The 23924-nt window shown below is 40.9% G+C and overlaps 1 protein-coding gene across 3 annotated transcripts in view; it reads right to left on the reverse strand.

Annotated features, from left to right (window-relative positions):
• The window catches only part of kiaa0825 (KIAA0825 ortholog), a 127001-nt gene that overhangs the window by 76500 nt on the left and 26577 nt on the right, over positions 1–23924 (reverse strand). For 2 of the 3 annotated variants that reach the window (XM_053481680.1, XM_053481679.1), the window contains 9 exons: positions 21287–21451; positions 19336–19421; positions 17189–17410; positions 11763–12028; positions 9767–9917; positions 7955–8145; positions 5903–6094; positions 5693–5803; positions 3941–4080 (listed from right to left, as the gene is read on the reverse strand). In XM_053481680.1, the coding sequence (XP_053337655.1) occupies positions 3941–4080; positions 5693–5803; positions 5903–6094; positions 7955–8145; positions 9767–9917; positions 11763–12028; positions 17189–17410; positions 19336–19421; positions 21287–21451 (1524 nt within the window). Of the gene's footprint in view, positions 1–3940; positions 4081–5692; positions 5804–5902; positions 6095–7954; positions 8146–9766; positions 9918–11762; positions 12029–17188; positions 17411–19335; positions 19422–21286; positions 21452–23313; positions 23380–23924 lie in introns of those variants that run through there. The other variant, XM_053481681.1, reaches the window with a different exon arrangement.

Raw genomic sequence — 23924 nt, forward strand, 5'->3', positions numbered from 1 at the left:
CCCTTCATTATGGTACCTGAAAATGTAATAAATTGCTGATACACACTTCAAGGCCATGTGAATCTAAAGCTTGGTGCACATGTAACAAAAGGCTCTGTAGGAATTGTGGGTAGCCATCTGATTTTCTGGATAAACATTGTCTGACCAAGGACAGGAAAGAAAATTTGTTATGATTTGACAGAATGTCCTTGGACAGGTCCTGTCAGTCCTACAGGCCTGGAGACAGCAACAGAAAGATCTAGTCTTACGGCGTCCCTGGTAGAAGATGACAAGCATTTGAAAAGGTGTGTGTGTGTGTGTCTGTGTGAAACTGAAACACAGCACACATTCAGCATCTTTGAGAGGTACGGTTAGCACCCTTTCACAAATCTAGCCTGTTTTGAAATGACATGCCTAAATTACCTGCCACATTAAAGAATTTACTTTGCGCAGCTGTTTATATTCTGCAGCTTAACAGGAGGTGGTATTAAAAAAAAAAAACAGAGAAGGAATTAATCATTCTTTCTGTTGTAAACCACATACAATAAAAACACAGAATATATATATTGCAGTTTAACTACGGCCTATGTACTGCAGGACCTATGTACTGTAAGTCCTTTTGGCTGCGTTCACACTACCAGTCTAAAGTGACTCAAATCCGATGTTTTTTTCTCCCACAAATCTGATTGGATCTGAGACACTATTGTGTGGAAATTGTGCAGATCGGAATGCACGTGTAGAGCGCTAGCATCATGGATCAACACCAGCAAAGCAGGAATTTCATAGCAGTGCTACTGTAGCAATACCTGCATAAAACAGCTAAAGCATGCCATCTGGCTTTGTTTTTTCTTCTGGACCTCAACAAATCCTAACTGCCTGCCATCCTCCAGAGTACAATCCCAATTATGTTTTGCTAAAAATCACACCCATTGTTTGAAATGAATTAGTGGTCACGCAAATACTGCATGAGGTGCTGTGACCCAGATGCTGTGAGCGAAGACGTACTGATGTGCGCTTGCATGCCATTTTAGAGGACACACGCATCCACATTAGAGTCAGATAAAAGTCACTTGTAATTATGAATGTGAATCGTCATCGACGAGCAAATCTGATCTGAACAAAAAATCTAAACGGAACAATGCGGATTGTAATATGAACGTCGCCTTTGTCATAAATCACAGATTTTAATTGACATAAAATTATGACTCTGAATAACATTAGTGTTTAGCGCGCTGATCTTATAAAGTAACCCCTGATGAAGTTACATCACTTCCTGATTTAAATTATCAGAAAAACTGCATAAATGCAAGCACTTCGAAAAGATGCTCAGTAGTGTCTTATGAACTTGGCGCTAGAAACACATGAAAGTGTGACAGTCTGCATTATAATTTAAAGCATTGTTGTGTAATGAAGCATTTTACACTGATAAACATTATACAATTTCGGAAGAAACATCTTATTAATACGGATTTGTGTCTGATGCAGAAATTTCCACATAATAAAAGTATTTGTTAAGTAATGAGATGCTGCTGCTCTGTGGCACGTAAGCGAAACACAGCCTTTATGCTAACCCAATAAACAAGCTCATACTCCGTCTCATAGGATTTTGAAAGGAATTTTTCAAGTTGCACGTAGTACACTGTTCATAAAACCATACAGGTCCGATGCGTCACCGGATACGAAGAACAACAGCTAGAAAGCATTGCTCAGAAGGGGCTTAATTGGACCCAGACGCCGTCAACATTCCCTTGACGGATTTGAAAGCAAGGGTGGGCTTCGAATAGTGCTAACCACGCAGGGAGACGGTGACTCAAGAGAATAAGCCCAGAGAAGAACTGTACATAGTGGATGACCAAGCCACTGTGTTTCTTCCTAATTAGCCGCGCCGCAGCTCTAGCGCCTTGATTTACGGCGGTGTGATTCTCGCACCGCAGCACTAAAGCAGGCGTCCTCAGCGCACCGCCTGGTTATTAATGAGGTCTCTATAATGTGAATTAATGTGAAAGCACAAAACAGTCTTTAAAGGTTACACTTCTCCGAGTGGAGGGAAAAGGGGAGGCAAATTTTGAAAGGTCATTCACTTTGCTCCCCCACGCCAAAATGAGTGTTTATTACAGAGTGTTATTGATTCAGTGATGATGAGGAGGGTGATAAGGGCGATGATGATGGGTGTGTAAAGCTGTGTACTCACAAAACGAGCACTCAAAGACCTCCTTGGCTTAAAGAGCCCAATTCCATCAGCACTGTGATTGCACTTTGAATGACAGATGGATTGTTGGAAGGATAATAATTTATGGCTTACTTGCATTAAATGAGTCTAGCACATAAAGCACAAACTACCCCGAATCTCTGCCAGTCAATTACACCGATATTTAAATACGAGAGGTTTTTACTACTGGTAAATAATATTGTTTACACCTTTACCAATTTTAAAATCTTTAATTAGTAAAGGATAATGTTGGTTGTTCTTCCGGGTGTCTGTTGACCTTCTTTATGAAAAAAACTTTCATTTATATTTGTGATTATTGTTTCCCCCTATTATCCCCAGCGTTATTATTCTAGCTAGCTGTTGTGCGCTTATTTAATACAGTGTTTTATGCAATATCTCATTATATAAAGTAATAGTAACTAATGAATCAGCTAGCTGTTTAGCTTTATGGTCTTCGTGCAAGAGATATTTTATTTAACACAGTTATTAGCTAGAGCCTTTTGCTTTGTCCGCGTGACAGTCCCTCCAGCTAGCCACCTTTTAAGTTCTTCTTTTTTTTTTTTTAGTTCAGCCTTTATTCATCACATATACATTACTACACAGTGAAATTCTTTATTCTTTACATATCCCAGCTTTATTAGTAGGCTGAGGTCAGAGCGCAGGGTCAGCCATTATATGACCTTCGACCTTACGATCAGTAACCCAGAGCCTTAACACACTGAGCCACTGCTGCTCCTTTTATGTGTGTGTGAGAGAGACTATTACTGTCACCTTTGTGTAAGCTACAAACTTAGATTTCGAGAGTTATTTTTAAAACTCAGTGCCTTAGGATTTATAAATTTAAAGATTTTTTTGTAGAAGTTTTTCTAATAACATGCAACAGGCGGCAGAATTGGCTCTTTGGTTACGGTGTTGGACTGCCGAACAGGAGATCCATGGTTGCCGCTGTTGGACCCTTGCGCAAGGTCCTGCACCCCAGACCGTCCAGATACACTCAGGTGCGAGCTGACAACCCGACCCTGTAAATAACTGCCATAAAAACAACAGATTTATTATTATCCACGTAGACGAAACATACAATAAGAACAACATGCAACGAGGGCTACTGTCATTCACTTGTCCACATGGTAAAGTCGAAAAGCTGTTTTACGTAGATTTATTTTTTTGCCAGTGTGAAACCTCCCTTAACTGATTTCTGTTTTATGTAAGATCGTGCTCAGGTGCATGCTGTGTGCTGGTTACTTTTGTCAAGTCGGATTTTACTTTCTAAAGCTTAATGTAGACCTTTTTTTTCCTGCTGAGACAAGAGAACTATGTTTTTAGAACATCTGGAGATCTAAACGGAACCAAACACCAGGAATGACCGTCAGAAGATTAACAGTGCGGTCTACCTCGGTCACCACAAGGAGTCTGATTCTAAAATGACTCCTAAATCCCAATTTAGTGCCCTATATATAACACGAAATAATTGCTTTAACACCTTTTATAGTACAGTATACTGTATATATATCAAATAGGAAGCCACGTTAGATCCATATGATAGCACGGGTGTGACGCCCGGCATTCCTTTTACCTTTAAAGTAATGCTATATGTAAGTAAGGCCTGACTAAGAGAAGTAGCTTGTGTGTGATGTTGCATAAGAAACCACTCTACAAGATGTGTTGGCTGGCTTTGCATGTGTACATCTTAGCTGGAATAAACCCAGTTAGTTGGTTTTGCATTAGTTGGGAGAAAGGGAAGAGGACTCCTACAGGAATGGGAGATGAGAAGACGCAGGAGAACGCAGTCATGGTGCAGGATAGCCTGCAGGAGCAGAGCCGGAGAGAAGCCAGGTCCCGAGCTCACCATGTTCAACAGCCACAGAGCCGAGCTTTCACTTTCCACCCCGCCCCTGTACAAACAGAAAGACAGAAATGAAATCAGTATAGCCATCAGACACACACACGCACACACACACACACGCATGCACGCTTTTATCTTGTTATACTAAATACAAAATGTACTCTAGCTCAGCCCGGGGCCTTTCTTTAAATGTCTCTGATTCTGCCGGCTCGTATCTAATATGTTTGCTCGTTAAAGCTGTGAATGTGGAAACGAGGAGGATAGAAAGTGTTTGACAGTATGGTGAACATTTGGAAAGAATCCAAATTAAGTTTTAGTGGGGAAAAAATGCACAAACTTGTTATTATTTCTACGAAACTACGAAATATAGTTTGTTTGTCTCTGCAAGTGTAAAGCCTTTTTCCCTTCGTTAATTACTTACACGTAAATGGCGGATACACATGATGGACTGAAATAGAGCATAGCTGCTGAACAACATGAGAACAACATGGCGCAGGCGGCTGCCAGAGAGATGAACGCTGCACTTCACTCCAGCGCAAGCGATTTATGGTGTCACGAGGCTGCAAATCCAGCAGATATAGTCCAAGAGTTACAATAAATCATAGAGCTGCACTACGGGGTCAGGTTTCTCTCTCTCACACTCACACACATATCCCAAAACACTAAGTCAGAGACTTTCTACATGTCACAACATGGTTTGATTTATCGACATTCTCCTTACTCTTTTATTATTATTTTATTAAATAATCAAAACAGTCTGTTCACCGAGGGGGAAGTTTGATTTGAGTTGCCCGCCGGCTGCATGGCCCGCCGGCTTCAGCACCCCCACTGCGGGGCCTCTGAGAGGCTCGAACATATAGAGGCACGCAAAAACCTGACAAGGTAATAAAACTAAACTAATTTCAGTCCTTCAGGCCAATGGGAGCCAGGCTCATGGGTGATTTGTGTGATCACAAGGCGGAATGATATCACACGGGTGCAGGGGCGAGAGTGTTCGTGGAGGGTGATGTCAGACAACCTGACATTCGCCCCAGTTTCTCAGGCCTCCTACGGCTCGGATTCAGCTTTTCACACCCCAAGTGAAAAAGCACAGTGCACATCAGCATAAAGAGCATGACCAACAGTGGCATCAGCATCTGGTCTGAATTAGAACAGTAAAGCCAGGGGGCCTGCTCGCAGGAATAACGCACGATTTGTGTGTGTGTGTGTGTGTGTGTAAACCATTTTGCTCTGTGCAAGCTGCAAAAGCAAATCAAATGACACACATCATATCAGATCATTACGTTCACCAGTTCGGCTATAATTACCTTTATTTAATTACGATTATAGAGGTTTAATTAAATTTCATTTTGCAAATGAAAACACGCAATTTTCAGGTGGTGGAAAATATTTTTCTATCACTTCTAACAAATAAAAAGCTGTTCCAGGATGCAAGGTTTATACATCGTTTAAAATACAGATAGGACTGGACATATTTATCACATGCGGTGGTACGATGCAGCAGTCGCAGTCATTTCTACATCTCGCATTAATAAAAAGATTTTTTTTTTCTTTGTAGACATCAGTATAAAAGACTTTTTATAAAGGATTTCAGACTGGAACTAAAATGCTATATAATAAATTAGGACATTTTAATTACTTGTATTCAAAGTATCCGATACCTTGGCTGATCCAAAGGGAAGAGCGTAGGGTTGATGATATTTAGCCAAAAGGGTGAACATGCATCTGCTGGAACCGTCGCCGCTTCTTCACTAAAACCATTCTGAAAAGATCTAGATAACAGAACCAAGTGTTTAGTTTTGCAAATATATAACTATACACATTTGCAGTGCACATATCATTTCCATGAGGTTATGGTACGTCTCTGGTACCTGTACAGCTCTAATAGAGGAGCTGTTAGGATGACGAGAACGTCCAGGAGCTGATTACACAGGCTGTGGATGATGTACACCCAGGTGCTGGAGGGTTCTGAAGGCGGCTCCGGTCTGACAAGATCCTCCAGGTTGTCATACACGGACCACATCAGCTGCTCCACACAGAGAAGTATGGCTGTGATGTCCATTCTGAGGTAGGAGAGGTTGAACACTGGGTTGAGTTTACTTATTACACTAAACTGCATGTTTTATATGACTTCCTGGTTTTAAACAGCATGTCAGGATCATCACTTGATCCAGATTTCCTAGACAAGGTGCATACGTTATACTTCCTCCATGATGTACATTTTAAAACCTTCAAATCTCAAAATCTTATTTTTACAATAAAGCCACTTTTTATAATTCTTACTCAAGAATTAAAATACATTACTTGCATGTCTATGTTTCCCAAAGCCCTGGTATATTTCCCCCTTAACATACAAGATTTAGGTCTTATCTACATTTTATATGCCGGCATAACCTCGGGTTCAGGAAAGGTCAGACAAGACACCCACTTAGATCCATCTTCATTAAACCTTAGTTTTCATCAGCATATTAAACTTCCCCTGCTTTACAAAACACTTTGTGAATATCACTCACTCCCACAGCTGGAAAGTGAAGGAGAGAGAGAGAGAGAGACAGTAAGAGAGAGAGAGAGAGAGAGAGAGAGCACAAGAAGGACTTCAGAGGACCATCTGTGTGAAAGACTCAAGGCTCAGTCTGCACTCAGCAGCTCATAGCTTTGTGTCCTTGCAGCGATGCGCATCAGGGGAAACGTGAAACAAACCTTCCATCCATCCTCACCTTCCTCTCCACTCTCACTCTCCTTCCCTTGTCCCTCCCCACGGTCTCTCGGTGCTCTGCACTTTCTCATCGGCCCCCGGCTGGAGTAGGAGAGTGTGCTCTGGCCGAGTCTTTAACCGCTTTAACTATGTGCTAATGCAGCGCACGAGCCCCCCTCGATAAGACCCAGGCCCCGTGGAGCATGACCGAGCAGGGCCCACAGCCAGGCCCTAGGGTTAGCGTGCTAACAAAGAGAGCCTGTTTGAACAAATCCGGAGCCCTGCGCAATCACTAAAACATGCAACACAGCCTACTAAGCCTGTAGTTCCTGCTGGACAGATAGCCTAGTGTTTCGTGAGGCGCTGCAGATATGGTGAGCTGGTCGAGGCGGTGCGGATGACTGCACGCAGTTAGACTGTAGCCGAGTGTGTGGTTTTCGGGTGATGGCCTTCACGTTGGATTACGATCAAGCTTAGTTACATATGCAATCAGAACTATAGAACATTTCCAGAAACTCAAAGCCAGAACCGGCCTCATAGGAATACTCTGACTCCCCTCAACAATATCATCTGTTGTATCCGTATATGAATAATAGCAATTAGGAAAATATTGAAAATATATTCAAAAGTTTGCATTAATAAAAATGTTTCTGGTGACTTAGCATTGAAAATATGCGACAATGTACTGTAACTGTCCAACTGTCATGCTCGAACAATTAAGGTCGCAAGGTAAAGAGTCAGACATTAGGGGGAACGCATTCTGCTTTCTGTAAGGTCGTCTGGTGGCCAAACATGATGAAACTCACATAACTATGTTCTTAACACAGAAACACAAATCATTTCCATCTATGAGCTGTTATATTTGTTATAAAGAGCACTTTCGATCCTAGTCGATCCTAGAAGAAAAAAAAACAACTTTTATACCAGAATTTAATATTTGGAGGAATTACCCATACACAACAAAGGCCAATAATACTAAATAAATAAATAAATAACATTTTGGACTATTCCTTTAAAAACTGATTGCCCTAAAAAACAATAACATTAACAATAAGAACCATTTGTTATATCTGGTCTATCTACTATCCCTGACAAGCCTGGAGACATAAAACCAGATGGTAAAACATGATCAAAAGATCTCGAATATGTCTGTGGAAGGTCATAACCATGCGTGATGAGTTTGCCAGGTGATTTTAAGGACAGTTAAGGATGACTCGCTGTCTGGTACCTGATCTGAGGGTGTCTTTTGTAAGAGGCCCGAGCTCTGGAGTACCGCTGAAGCAGGAGCTCTAGAGTCTGTGCCAACACCTGCGCCAGGGTCTGCTGGGCCAACAGCGGGGAAACAGTGATCCACAGGTCACTGCGCAAAGCTGAGAGGAAATAGTGCCACATCTGGATAGAGAACGAACACCTTTCACCCTGTACAGAAAGGGAGGAGGAGGAGAGAGGGGAGGAAATAAAAAGGCAATGAAAAACAATCTGAATTTAGAGATTAAACTGCAGGAAGCATGGAAGACTGAATAAAGACTTGAAGGGGATGAGTGAGAAAGAAGAGAGTTGGGGAAGGAAAGAAAATATGCAAAAACAAGAGGCCAGTATCTCTGAGGCTCACGCTCAGACCACCTGCACTCCACACCTGGCCCCTTCATTCCCATCGAGACACAGGGCGTATCGAAGGCCTGATCTGGAGAAAGCATCAGAACTCCTCAGAACATCACCCAACACAAACACACGCACAGCTAAAATGACAGAAACACAAACTTTGCTCATGCAAAGGGTTAGGTTAAGGTTGATAGCAGAGCACTGTGTGATGAGAAAAGAGTTATGGGCATTCAGAGAGAATAAGAGAGAGTCTTGGAATAAAAAAAAGTAATTTCCTTCGAGTCTAATTACTTTCAGGCAGGGAGGAAACAGCACTCCCGGTTCACAGTGTGACCAAAAACAGATTAGTAACAGCCATGTTCAACATCTTCTAATGAGGACTGGGACGAGCTCCATTTCAGCCGAGCCAAGCAAGCAGCCACTAGGAGCAGACTATGCAAGCACACCGGACAAGCGCTCCCAGGGAGCTCTGACCCCCTGGCATGGAAGGAAGTGGATTCATGGAGGGACAGAAGGAAAGAGAGATGGTGGGAAGAGGGAACAGAGCTTAGGGTCAACAGGGGCTCAACCACGGGCAGTCAGTCTCACACCTGCACACAGCAGGCCTGTCTGCCCTACAACCTACAAAGGTTGTGTATGCTCGCTGTCTGGTTAGGCCTTAATGGAGGCATAAGTTTTAGGACCACCATAATCGAGTGCTCTTGTACAGATGGTCTGGTGTAATTTTGCCTTTGGTTACAGATTGGTGATGTTAGTAGGAGGTCAGTAAAATAATAACCCAGATTATTCTTAAACTGCTAATTTAAGCATTAGAAAAGAATCTTCTCAATAACTGTATGCAAATGTGAAAAGGTTTACCTTGATCCATGCTTTATATGTAAACAATAAATACTAAAATCAGAAATGACTGAAGCTCAGCCAAGGCTGAACACTGTTCCCTAACACAAATACTTTCTGGTTTTACATTACAGACTAAAAGGGGATTTCTTTTGGGTGGAAAAGGAAAACAAAAACTGGCTCAGATATAAACCATCAGTCCTTGGGATTCTAATATTAGGTTATTTTCCAGCAATTTGAGAAACCAAAAGCATTGGAAGCGTTGCAGGGAGAACAATCAAAGGAAATTTGTTACGAAGTATTATTACAATGGCACAATTGTTATGTTCAACGATAATAAAAAAAACCCACTGTTAAACGACTTAAATTGAAATTATGGTTAATAAATGTAATTACAAATCAACATACAAGGTACAAACTAATAGCTTGCACCTTTTGTAATATATATATATATATATATATATATATATATATATATATATATATATATATATATATATATATAGTATATACTTTTTTCCTTGTCTTAATAATTTTTTATTCCAATTCACAATTTATGTAATGAAGTGTTCCAGAAGTGTTTATGCCATCTATACTGTACCTCATAAAATGACTTGTCATCTGCCCAGTAATGACTCTCAGCATCCTGTAGTATGCTGGTGGCACAAACATGGACGGAGTAGCTGGTCAGATGCTCGTGAACTGTCTCTGTCACTTCATGACTCCTCTGGATGGGCAAGAGACTCAGAGGCCTGCAGCAGGACGAATCAAAGCCGGAAGGGTCAGATTTAAGAAGGCATGCATTTCACGGGTCAAAGTGCCATTAAGTGATTAATATCAGCAAATGGCCTCGATTATTACCTGTCAGTCAATCACCACCTCTGTACTTCCTCTCCTTCCCTCTTTCCCACCATCTCCTTTACCCACTCTCAAATCACAAGGCCACGTGTGCTGTCTGAATCAATCACTCTCTCCTATTGCGTTTCTGTATTTAATTTCTTGCTCTCTCTACCTCTCTCCCTCCCTCCTTCCCTCTCACCCTCCCTTTGGCTCTTTGCAAGCTAACATCTGTTTTCGAACAAACACACATCCTTTGCAGATAAATAGTTCTGTCAGGACTCACAGGCTCACGCAGGTCCCGCTCTGATTCTTTACAATCCAATTACGGCATTTTAGTATTTCTGGCAATGGCCTGACAGTCTCCCTGGCTGGGAAAACCCCAGTGGACAAACTATAAATTGAGAAGCTCCCCATCACAAATGTCTCCTGCTTTATGTACATTATGCAAAAGTTAAACCTCAATTTTCCAGACAGAACTGTCTTTTTTAATGTGCTGTTTTATTTATGTTTTTCGTGTTTTTTTTAATTTTTTTATTTTTTTATTTTTATAGAACACAGAATTGAATAGGATTTAATTTTGAGTGTGCATGTAAGTTTTCAAACACTCCGTATATAACAGAGTGGAAAGGTTAAAGTCTACCTAAAGCATCTGTCTAATCAATAAAATATCTTGCCCATCTGTCTATTTTTACATAGTTTATATCTCAAGTGAAACAAAATACAGTATGTTATTTATTGTGGCTGCAGACAGATTATTTTCCCAGCAGACAACAGACAGACAAACAGATTCAAATCACTAAAGAGATCTTTGAAGGATCAACAGCAGGTCAGCAGGTCAAAATAATATTCTAGTCACTGGAATCTGCAGACGATACTCTCACTAAAAGTATGCTTTCAAAACGTAAGCTGAACTAGCATCAACAACAAAAAAATAACTATAATTATGAACTTCATCAATGATAACAGAATTTTTTAAAGATATTTTTTATTTGACATGGATGATATTTATACAGAAATTATAAATATAAAAAAAGTCAGAGCTAATATCCGTGCTGTGTAATTATAGAAAAAAACACAAATTCAACCGTGATTTAATATACAATTAACATCCTAAATATTAATATCTTATATGATTCAGTTAATGATTAAATTAGTGATAAAAACTTTAAAAGCTTAAGGCTAAGGTTTGCGTTCAATCTACTTTTCTGTTCATTTAGGAACAAATTTGATTTCAATTGTCTTAACACTAATTCATTTATAGACATGTTCTGTATATTAAATATTTTTATAGCTCTGGCACAAACGGAAAAACTTACAAACATATCCATGTGCAGCCATTTTAATTCTACTCGAAATTGAAACTGTTTAATTTTAATTGAGATGGCATAGGGGTGTAGTGGTTAGCAGTGTCGCCTTGTACCTCCAGGGTCCGGGTTCGATTCGAAGTTTACATGTTCTCCCCGTACTCCAGGTTTTGCAGTTTTCTCCCACAATCCAAAGATATGCAGATTAGGCTGATTGCCGTTCCCAAATTGGTCTTAGCGTGTGTACAGTATGTGTGTGTGCCCTGCGATAGATTGGCACCCTGTCCAGGGTGTACCCCACCTTGTGCCTCAATTCTCCTGAGATAGGCTCCGGGTCTCCCAGGACCCTCAGTACAGGATAAAGCGGTATAGCTGATGAGTGAGTAAGTCAGTGACGATGATTTTGGTTGTACATGTTCAGCATGTGTAACCTCTTTTAAAACAGCCACTTACATGCGATTGGTGTCTCGCAGCTGGCTCTCGTAGTAAACCAGTCTGTGGTGGATATATGTGCTGGAGGCCAGTATGGTGGGAAGGTTCTTGAGGGGTGAGGTGTGAGGAACCTCCCTTCGCCTTTCTTCCAGCCTGGTCAGGAGAACCGAGCTCACCCGGCCACACACCTCTACATAGCAGGAGCTCACAGGGAGCAGAGCTTCTTCTTTACACACCACGGCCAAAGGGAGAAGAGCATCCAACTCCTCCATCACATCTGCGCAAAACTGCAGGAGAGATAGGTGTGTTAAAAACATCAGAAAGACATAAACGATAGACATTGATATGCCCTCCAAGGGCTTAGCAGAAGTTTGGGAGTGCACTGTATATCTGTACCCGTAGACGCACTAAAGCAGGTACTGTATGGGGATCAAAAGCTGGTCTATTTGCCCATGTGACAACAGTACTCCAAGGTAATAGCTGACACATAGGCAGAGCCGCTCACATCTGGTGACACTGAGAAGCCAAGCGAGGGAGAATCAGTTTGTCTCCTCATCCAGGTAACCCACTGCCAGTACTGGTGTGTCAGTCTATCAGTCTAGTCCCTTACAGAATAAGCAACATCTACACATTTTCCTGGGACTGCTCCAATGCTAGCAGCGAAACAGCTAATGTATTACCAGTGCATGCCACACACTATGCAAATGCCTAACCAGGGAGTTTCCGACAGGCATGTATCCAAACCTGTCTGCCCATGATTAACCATTTGGCCAGAATACTGTATATGCCATATAGTCAGGTATGGGTGAAACAGAGCCTGCCTGATTCCTCCAAAATCTGTCAACAAAGACTTTGCACTGTGACATGGCCAGCTTTTTCAGGTGCCATGTGAAATTGTTCAGAAATCAATGCATGCGGGTTGCAGTGCAATATCCAAAACTACCTGGGCCCACGCCACGTTTAGAGAGGCTGCCACGGCTAGCCTAGAGCGTGTCATAGGTACCCAGAGGCAGGAGAAACAGGAGCAGGACCAGACTACTCTCCAGCTGCTACAGAGACCAGAGCTGAACAACAGAAATAGGAGGTCACTATCAGCAGGGAATAAACCTCACAGACAAAGCCAAAGACTCAGTATCTCAGTCCCATTGTTTGTGCTGTACTGGTAAAGGGCACTTAACTGAGTTCAGCTATATGTTTGCGACTTTAGACCAGGTTAGTCAAGGCGTATTTAACTATTTTTCTAGTTAGAAATATAATTATTTTGTGCACTATTCAAATGCTTAGTAAAATGTTAGTAGTAGTAGTAACATTTGTCTTTTTATCGAATATTCCAGAACATTTTAAAATTCAATCAGGCCTACGTTTTTCATTTATCCACATTCCAATTAAATTCCTCCATTTCATCCCATTTGAGAGACGGATTAAATCTGCTGTTTAAACATGAAATTTCTAAATAGGCTATAGCCAGCTGTCAGCACGGGGATATCTCAAGTCATGCCAAATCATGTAGTTGGCAAACGATGTGGAATATTTGGAGAAAAAAATGCAGATGGAGTAACCAACTCAGCAGGAACGGGATGAGCAGTAAGTTCTGCTCATTGTACGCTAAATACAACTATCAGTTGGAGCCGGAGAAGAATGCAGCAAACAGAGAGCATGGACAGACTTCTGTTCTGATTTCTACCATCTCTGTCCATCATTTGGATAGGATGTAACCGATTAGCATAGAACGCACCAACAGACACAGTTAAGCTATATAAGTGTTATAGTTTCTATATATATTGCTTAAAAAAATGACATTTTCTCAGACACTTCTTTTATACTCCAAACTACAGAAAGGAGCAAAAAGCAATCGCATGACAGATAAGCAGTCGAAATTCAACACTGAGGAGCAATACTCGCATTTGATTTGTTAAAAAAAAAAACTTAAATTTTGTGTTCACTGAATTAAAAGGACTGAATCACTCAGGCAGAAATGGATGTGAGAGAAGTCAGGCTATTTCCTAATTCAAACACTTGCAGCCTGCTCTCCTGTGGCACTTGGGAAGAAGAGCAATACTTTATCTCATGTTTCCATATCTGTCCTAAAGAAAGGTTTCTCTTTGCAAGCCCTGAGTGAAAGCATGATTATGAATATATATGTGTACGCCTGCAAAAATGCCTAAGGGTGCACGTCACTTGAAAGGAAAGACTCCTAAGGGTCATCGGCAAAGAAGGCAACCCCAAATTGGAACGTGCGCATGACATTTTTCGGTCTGCTTCTTCTTCCTCCTCCTCCTCCTCCTCCTCCTCCCCTTTTCCAAAATGAAGACATCACCCCGGCCCATTCCCAACCCCTGTGTTCCCTCCCTCCATCTACACGCACTCACTTTAAAGGAGCAGCAAGCACATCAGCATGAGTGACACTGGATCAGGCCATACCAGGGAGTTCACTGCCAAATTTATACACCTATAGAAGTGAGTTATAGCACCAGGCATCTTGAAAGCAGTAAAACATGTGCGTGTACCATATATACACTCCTTGGGAGTCACCACAGCCTGAGGCCTCGTGAACGCAGGCAACGACGGCACACTTTTTAAATGGAAACATTCCAATACTATCAATCAGACAGTGCACAAGCGAGTGAGGCCTGAGTTCATGATTTGCCACTAAATATCAGCACTCACCTACCTTAACCTCTGGCTCCGTTCTGACGGAGAAAGACATACACAGCACTGTGAGAGCCCCTGCCAAGACTGGAGCCCCAGAGGAGAGAAGAGGCCTAGAAACAATAGGGCCGGTTTGACTATTGAGTCAATAACCAGCTCGCTTTGGTCGTTAAAAGCTTAGAAGGAGTGTGAGAGAGTCAGGTGAAAGTACACAGCCGCATACTCGGCACTCTCAAACCGAAGGTGATGAGGACTCAGGAGGTGTCTGTGAGATTTATGGCTTTCTCAAGTCCACTGCTCGGGCTCTGAGAACCTTTAACTAATACAGATCAAAGATATGGATCCCAACAGGACAGCCACTGCAAGGTTATTCCTCCGTAAGCCTATAAAACATTTAAAAGCTATACTCTGTTGCAGACTTTTTAACAACTACTTTTGAATGGTGCTGAATTTTGAGCCCTTACTGTGAGGCGGAAGGTTAAGGGCGATGTGCAGTCAACGTCAAGACGATGTGCTCAATAATTCGGGCATGATTTCAGAGTGATAAATGGTCCTCCCAAACATTATGCGAGACAGGAGCCCTGGCAATACTAGGAATCCGAACCAAGGCATGAATGTATGAATATGAAACTGTGAAAGATCGATTCTATTATGTGTTTGGATTGGATATCTAAACCTGGTCCTGCGGTAGCATGCTCCCCCCTGCTCATGGTCCACCGTGATACGTGTCAGAAAAAGGTTGGGCTTCTCTGAGTCTCAGGGCAGCAGGGGATGCAAATAAATGCACGCTGTAACCTTTGAGTCGGACGCTGCTCATTTCAAATCACTGACCTACACGGAAATGTGTTGTACAGGTCTTGAGTGTGGACAAATTCTGACGCTTGTTTGTGATGTGGTTCAGCGAGCGCCAACTGCTCCATCAAAGTGCCGGAATTAAAGTCAGGATCAACATTTCAAAGCTGTTTTATTCAAATGCTGGTATCGACAAGAGAGGGATCATCAGCACCGTAATGTCGATCACAAGGGGGTCCAACATCAGCTTGAGAAACATCTGCCATGTGCAATTCCACATTAGGGTTCATTTGTGTATTAGTCACAGTTTTACTCTTTTGATATAAATGAGGTTTGAATAGATGAAGTCTATTTTTATCCCAGATCGACAAAGATCAGGTGCATATTTATCTCACATGTATGTGCACATTAATCAAATAAAACAAAAAAAAAACTATCTCAAACAGTTTTGATAAGAGAGGTGTGTGAGATGAGAAAAATCTGAGAGGTTTGTACATTCTTGCTGTCTCACAAGTCTAGATTCCATCATGACCTTAGGTGACAGGTTTCTGTGCCAGTGCAGGTTTCCTCCAGGCTTCTTCTCACTTCCCAATAACACCTCAGTAGGTGAACTGACTATGATAAATTGTCCGAGTGTGTGAACGTTACCTTATGATTGACCCAGGGTATATTCCCACCTCACACAGTGCTCCTGGAATTGACTTCAGCATGGCTCTGACCAGGATAAAATGGTTAAAACTCAGTAAATCATAAAATAAGGTGAAAATGTTAATATTTAGTTTAGTTGGTCACCAGAACCAACTAAACTAATTCAGCCACTGAACTTGGTAATTAACAGATAAGTTAATTCCACTGGCCTTCCAGGACTGGAGATAAAGATGCCTGGTGTGTACGGTTTAAAGTTTTTTTTGTATAACCTCAGCAGTTATTTGGGTTGCTGTGTCTGTGGTTTGTGTGTGCTGAAGTTGAACGTATTAAAGAGGCCGCATTACTGCAGAAAATAAAGAAAGTGCATAAAGAAAACCCCTACAGATCTCTGAGATTTAAGCTTTTCTCTCTATCTTAATGTCAATAACAGAACGGCAATATTTTCTGACTTTTCTGACTTATCCAGCTTGAAAACGCTGGTTCTACTTTTCCAGACGTTTCTGAAACCCCGACACAATGATGCTGCCAACAGTTAAATATGGTTTCCTTCTGCGGTGAGATTTACATCCTGAGCTTCTCATCCTTACAAACTATCTATTTACCACAGGAACACGTGTGCAACATGCGACATTGAAGAAAGTCAGCGCTCCATGATGATCCAGCCACGATCAGCGCTGTTCCATAAGAATAACTATTTATGTCAAAGTCCAGATGTGTTTGCTGCATTTGTGCCAACCGTTTGTACTGTTTTATTTCATCATGACGGTATCTCAGTGTATTGTCTTTACAACTATTTGCTTTTTAGCCTATCTGAGACTCTCGTGGTGCGTGTTGAAAAACTCTTTCTCAAGATCCGTTTTCATCCGTAATGCGTTTCTTTTACGACTTTAAACACACACGTGTTCCCAGCAGGACGATGCCGGGACCCAAACGACATGCACTCTGCCTAGTTCAGAGGCCCACAGCTGGCGGGGAGACAGGCCATCAATTCCTCACACCAACGTGAGCGCGCGGCTCTCTGAACAGGGAAAATCGCAATGAGGGATAAAATGAGGCGAGACATCCTGGGCCAACACAGGAAACAGCTGGACACGGTCTGAACTGTGGAACTTCAGTCCCCTAAGACGGAGCAGATGGAACAATGGAAGATTCATGAACGGAGCTCAATGTCATTGTAGATCTAGTGTCACTGAAAGCTAATGAGTACTAAATAAAGCTGACATGGACGGATGAAGACATCGTGTTGCATTTTGACTTCACTATTACACTATGATCTATATAGCTTGGATGTTAATCCAACATTAACACACTATAACATAATGTGGTTCAAGCAACACAGACACACAGATGAAACTTGCCTTAGCGATCATCTTGGGCATGTCTCTCTCTGGACAGCGTTCAGCTTCCTGTCTGAGAGGAACACTGGCGAGAGGGATAAGAGACAAGGAGGAGCAATGTGTCCTCTCCTCTTGTTGCAGACTTTTATCGCAGACGTCTTCCAGAAACATTTTTACACTTTGAGCCATCTGAGGAACCAGTATTCGAAATGCGGCCCTCCACTCAAACTCCAGACACACCACCTACACACACCCACAGATAAAGTGGCAGAATTAATCAGGTCCAGGAATACACTACTACAATGTCAATCAAAGCCAAAAATTATGGAATGATTGTGTTACAATAAAAGCATGTCAGAAACATAATGTTAGAGCTTTACCTCTGACTGGACTGATAATGGAGACTTCTTCCAGAAATGCAAAATGCATACACTATATGGACAAAGATATTTGGCTAAACCTGTTAATTATTCAATTCAGCTGTTTCAATAAGGTCCCTTATCCCCTGTGAAGAGCAATCTTAATGATTCAGCATACCAAGTCATCTTGCAACAATGCCATAGTTTTAACTTTGTGACAACAGTTTAGGCGACGGCCCTTTTCTATTCCAACATGACCATGCCCCAGTGCACAAAACAAGGACTATAAAGACATGGTTTGATTAGTTTGGTGTGGAAGAACTTGACTGGCCCCAGCACAGAGCCCTGACTTCAACCCCATCAAGTAACTCTGGGATGAACTATGAGCCAGGCCATCTTGTCCAACATTAGTCCCTAACCTAATAAATGCTCTACAGAATGAACAGGCATAAATGCCTACAGAAACACTCCAAAATCTTGGGGACAGCCTTTCAAGAAGAGTGGAAGACGTTATAGCTGCAAAGAGGGACCAACTCCATATTGAAGTTTAAGTATTTCGATACAGTGTCATTGCAGGTTTGGCCAAATATAGTGTCCATATAGTCCATATCTCCTTACAAAAAACGAGATTTACCATATCTACCTTTGCACATATTTTTAGTTTTTTTTTGGTTGTTGTTGGTTATTACAGTATATATGTTTATATAGAACATGCAGATATTCTGGTGTAAGATGTTATTTTTTTAATAAGACATAAAATAACTTTAAAAAAATCCCCAGGAATCCCTGAGATTTGTTTGGCGGCTAAAAGCACATTCAGATCCATGCTTTTTTTTTTTTTTTTTTCATAAAAAATGCATTAACACATTCTGACCAATTGAAATCAAGAAATCAACAGCCTTGTGTTAAGAAGTGAGTTATGTTAATGCCATACGCATAATAATCCCCATATCTGACTGTCTGTCTTTCTTTATAATAAGCACCAGTCTTATTATAGCTTTACCTTTTTTTAATCAAAACTATACAGAGCTTACAATAGGGAGTTGTATTTTTGACCCAGTTTCACTTTTAATTTTATTTAAGTCTAACTTAGTTTCAACCCTTGCTTGTGGATTTCCTCTGTGCAAGAAAATATATAAGTAACTGCACTCTTGGAAAATCTAGAAAGCTGGAAGGTTCCTCAGTTTGTCCCACTTAAAAAACCTGAGAGTATATTTTCCCCTTAATTTTGACACCAGAGTGCTGTATTATTAGAAACCAGGCACATACATTAGGCACATTTTGTGTAAGAGAGTTATATTCAAATATCCCCACACTGCACTCATTCTTTTCCTTCATATTTCACACTGAAGCACAAATCATGTAAACGTTGAACAGAACATTGAAAAATATTTTTTGCTATATCAGCAAGACAGAGACGATTGTTATTTTCCCCCCTTTAAGTATAAAACTTTGTTGAAGAAGAAAATGTTTCAGTTTTAGCTACAGTAGGTGATCTTTTTGAACATCTTTTATTTCAACTTCTCAATCACTACTTTTAACATTATGCAAGCATACTAGTGTAACCATGACAACAGGCTTACACCTATTGGCATTCTTTAAAAAAAAAAAAATGACGTGCATTTTCATATATTTGAAAAGTACAAACGAGGGAAATCAGAGCAACCTTGCACAGTAATGCTGTTCTTTTTTTCTTCCTTTCTTGAAATCACAACACTTCCTGTGTGTGTTTTTTTCCCCACCAAAATTATTTTGCAGAGTACAGTTCCGATCGATCATTTCAGATTAGAGCAGGACTGTGTGACATACCTCTGTACTGTGCAGCAGTAAATCTGGTGTTACTTCACCATCCAATGCAGACATCTCCACATTGTCCCTGACTTTCTTTAGATTCCCTACACAGAAGGAGGGAGATCCATTATAGTTTATCAACAATTGGCAATAAACACACATTTTAAGCCGAAAAAAAAAAAAAAAATTGAGAGATTTAAAATTATTGGAATTGGGTTAAGACCTGTATAATACATTATTAAAATCTCAAAGTATAGTGCTAAACTGGCAGCTTTATGAAAGTAATCTTGTCCCAAAAAAAAACAAAAAAAACACAACAAGCACAAACAGATCACTTAAACACTTAAACAAACAAAGATCGACTATAGAAATTACATTTGTAGACCATTTCTACAAACACAGTGTGATGAAAACTTACAGGATTGAGACTAGACAGTAGTGTGACCATAAGAAAACCACTTGTTGGAGCATAAAGATTTTGGAGCAACTGAAAAATGGTCATATGGACTAATGGATCCAAAATTACCATGTCCCAGACGGACGGATGGATGAATGGATGGATGAATGGATGGGTAGATAAATAGACAGACACTTCACCTGTCTAGTGATGGTAGTGTCAGGGTCAAAAGGGAAGCCATGCACCCATCATGCCTACTGTACATGAGGTCTAGGCTCAGCAACGTTCCGTGGCAATGAAATTGATGACCTGAAAGCACCTTATGACCAGCCTATGACCTCAGTGCATTTCTGCTTCCCTGATGCCATGGGCGTATTCCAGGACTAAAGGCTAAAGGGGGTTAAACGAACCAAGCAGCCATGCACCAGACATGTCCAGGCAGTGTATTGTGACATTTAAGAATATAAACTTAGCAACTAATTAAGGAGTGGACAAATCCAGAGTCAACATGAAAAATGAGTCAATGAGGGAAGTGCTTTTAAAATTCGAGTTGTCCTCTCTTCTCTGCACCAGTGACCGAAAATGACTTCAGTGTCCCAGAGGGGAAAAAAAAGGGAGGGGAAAAAAAAGCCACAATTATTGCAGAAACCGAGCTTTGTGTTCAGACCACATTAGGAGATGGTGGAGTTTATTTGAACTCCTGATAGCTCCAGCAATATCAGCGGTAATCCATGGCTGGGTGAAGAAGAGGATAAGTTTGTGTGTGTGCGTGTAGGCGGCAAATTAAAAGTCCATGCATCAGGACCACATTTTTCTAATCAGACGCTTTGAATGTGAAACCCTGGGTGAGGCAATTTAGCTTAACGAGAATGAGAGGCTCGCTGGGCCGAATGAGGAAGGAAGAAGCTGGGGTGTCACTTTTTGACCTTTAAGCTCATCTGATGAATTTCTGGTAATTAAGTCATTTGATTGCCTGAATTAATGATTTGGATAACTGCCCTTTAAAGGCTGTTTACTTCTCTGTAAATTGAGGTCTTTTCTGCATGTCTTGTTTTTTAATGTAACCTTTATAGAAATTACTACATGCACCAGTCATTTTCATGGTGAATAAAAAAAACGGCAGCTCTTAATTTTCATTGCAAGAAAAGTGAGGAGAGAGAGAGAGAGAGAGAGAGAGAGAGAGAGGACATTCTGAGCAGTGTATGGATAAAACATTACAGGCCACACTGACATAAACAGCACCATATAACTGCTTGCAGCCAGACACTATTAAACTAAACTCTTGGATGAATGCTGTTCTCAAAGATCACCTGCAAGTTCAGTTCTGTGGTGCTAAAAATTTACATTAAAAATATCTTGGTTGCACCGAGATTATAAAAATACATACAAATAAAAGAGATGAAATTCCATGAGCTGGTAAGTCATCAATCCACTTATTAAGTAAAAGCCATGATATGTTACTTTGATCAATCAGATATTATTTCAAATATATACTTTATTAGGTCAGTGTCAAATGTCACCTTGGTGTGGTTTATGTACCTCTGGAAAATACTAAGACATGCTAAACTGTACCTTTAAAATCACATGACTCTCCAGCACAGTTGAGTAACAGATCAGTTGCCAAATCCTCCACTCGACGCTCCAGCTGCAGCATTGTGGTGGCCAGCTGGACCAGACCTCTCAGCTGCTCAGAGGTTAGGGAGAAACTCCGGCTCGTTTGGGGAGCGTCTTGAGGAGCTGCAGTTGGACACAACATTGAGGTCACTAAGGTACAATTCCATGCAGCACTCCTGAATATTCTTTGTTTTTTTCCCTCCGGGAGAACCCTTTAAAGCTCACAACAGAGGATTCCTTTCTGACAGCAGAAACCTTCATATAAGCTCTTTTACAGTAAAATATGTTGGATTTACCAAAGGTAAATTTCACCAATTTTGAGACAGTATTATAAAAATGTCACTGGACTATTTGTAAAGGCACATTTTAATGACATTTATGAAATGTGAACTATAAAAATGTCATTTAAAACCATTCTTAATCATGTATATAAAATAGTTTCTATACAGTAAATATAATTTCCAGAGAACAAACAAAAAAATCTCAGAAATCTATAAAAAGCCTCAGTTAATCAAATAACCAACCATTCAACAAGCCATCCAAGCAACAAATTACTGACCAATTAAGTCATCCCCCAAACCAACCATCCAATCCACCAACCAATTAACCAATCAAACACCCAACCAACCAATTAACCAACCAACCAACTATTTAATCAATCAATCAATCAATCAATTAATTAATTAATCCTCCATCCAACCAACTACCCAACCAACCTGGCCTGTGTGGGAAAGTATGGCCAAGGCGCTGGAGGCGTAACTGGGGTTATTACAACAAGATGATGAAGAGGAGGTGGCCATCGCGCTGAAAGCAGCCAGTCGTGTCATTTACAGTCAGTGATGTAAAGAAAAGCCAGCGCCACGCCTGGGGTCAATACAAGGACTTAGTTCTAAGATAAGTATAAAGAAAGCAATGATAAGCACCAGGAGGATGGCACATGAGGCCACGGGCTACTAAGGAAACTTAGCTAGCTTGTGTGTTAGACCATCCATTCATCCACCAATCCATCTATCAATCCATCCATCCATCCAACCACCCATCCAACCACCCATATAACGAACTAAACAAACAAACAAACTTCAACCCATCCATCAATCCAACCAGTCAGACATCCAATCGCTCATCCATACATCAATTCATCAATCCATCCAAACATTCAACCAATAAAAAATAAAAAAAACCTCCAGAATTACATAACTCTAAAACTACCTGACTAGCCATCTGCTTATAAAATGACCCCACATTAGTCATAGGATTTCAGTGGGAGAGACTGATATTTTCAGCTAATTATTTAACATTAGCCAAATCACCAAGAACCAGAGGTCAGATCACCCTGCATCACCATCATCAAAACATCAATGAGGAGCCATTTATATTGGTGCTCATTCCTCAGGTACAGTTCCGCAATCAAGTGCATCGAGTCAATAACAAGATACAGTGAATGTCTTCAGTTCACGTGTTACATTAGACCTGGGTGAGAATACCAATATCTGAGTTGCAACTTAGACAGTTAGTACGGTATTTTTCCTTTCATTTAGTAACATTTAATAGTTAATTCACTCCACCATGCCATGGACCTTATTTTCCGGAATTATAAAATGAGCTCATACATATCAGGTCTTTCCAGGAGAAACAAACCCACACATGTTCTGCATGAAAAGAAGGAATCAAGTGGTGTCAATAGCAAATTTCACTCAAAACCCAATGTACGGTAGAAATCACTTACACAAGATGAATCAGACGTAAGAATTAGTCTTTTATCCGAAGCAACTTAAAGAATGCTACAGTCCAAGCAACAGAGGTGAAGGTTAAGGGCCTTGCTTAAGAGCTCAGCAGTGGCTTTGGAAGTCCTGGTATTTGAACTCACCATCTTCTGATTACTAGCTTAGAGACTTAACCATTAAACCCATCACTCACCCAACCTCCCAGATGCCCCCCCCCCACACCCACACACAGACACACATGCCGCATACTCTTATACTTACATTCAGCTCCAAACACAGCTCCACCAAATCCCTTGAAAAGTTCTCATTCAAAAAGCTTGCTCAAATGGCAAAAACTTTTTCTCAGCTCACCCGCACATGACCCCCATCTCTAAATTTGCTTTTGCATCCCTGAGGCTGGCCATGCCATGACTCGGGGGATGTTCCGCATTAGACCAGAAGAATGGCACTAGCGAGGACAGCCTGGCTGTATTCTCCAAAGCTCAGACAAACTCGCTTTTTTGTACGTGCTCTTAAATGAGCTGTGCTAACAGAAAAGGCGTTGGGGATAAAGCGGGCATTAACAGAAGTTAAAGTGGATAAGGGAGGCATTAACTGAAGTTGTAAAAAAAAAAAAAAAAAAAAAAAACTTGAGGATGATGGAGTGTGGTGAGGATTGAGAGAAGGGAGGAAGTGGTGAGGGGGAATGGTTAGGGAAGCAGACCCAATAACTGAAACATGATTGCCTCTGGATTCTAATGTCATTTTGTCACATTGTTATAACAAATCTGACAATATGACAACATACTTATTCCCATGTTCCCTTCGGTTTAATCAGGCGTGCGGGGATGAAAGATAAGGAGGCTATAAATATCTTTATTTGTGTTTTTACC

Source organism: Clarias gariepinus, chromosome 21 (assembly GCF_024256425.1).
Source record: "Clarias gariepinus isolate MV-2021 ecotype Netherlands chromosome 21, CGAR_prim_01v2, whole genome shotgun sequence".
NCBI lineage: Eukaryota > Metazoa > Chordata > Actinopteri > Siluriformes > Clariidae > Clarias > Clarias gariepinus.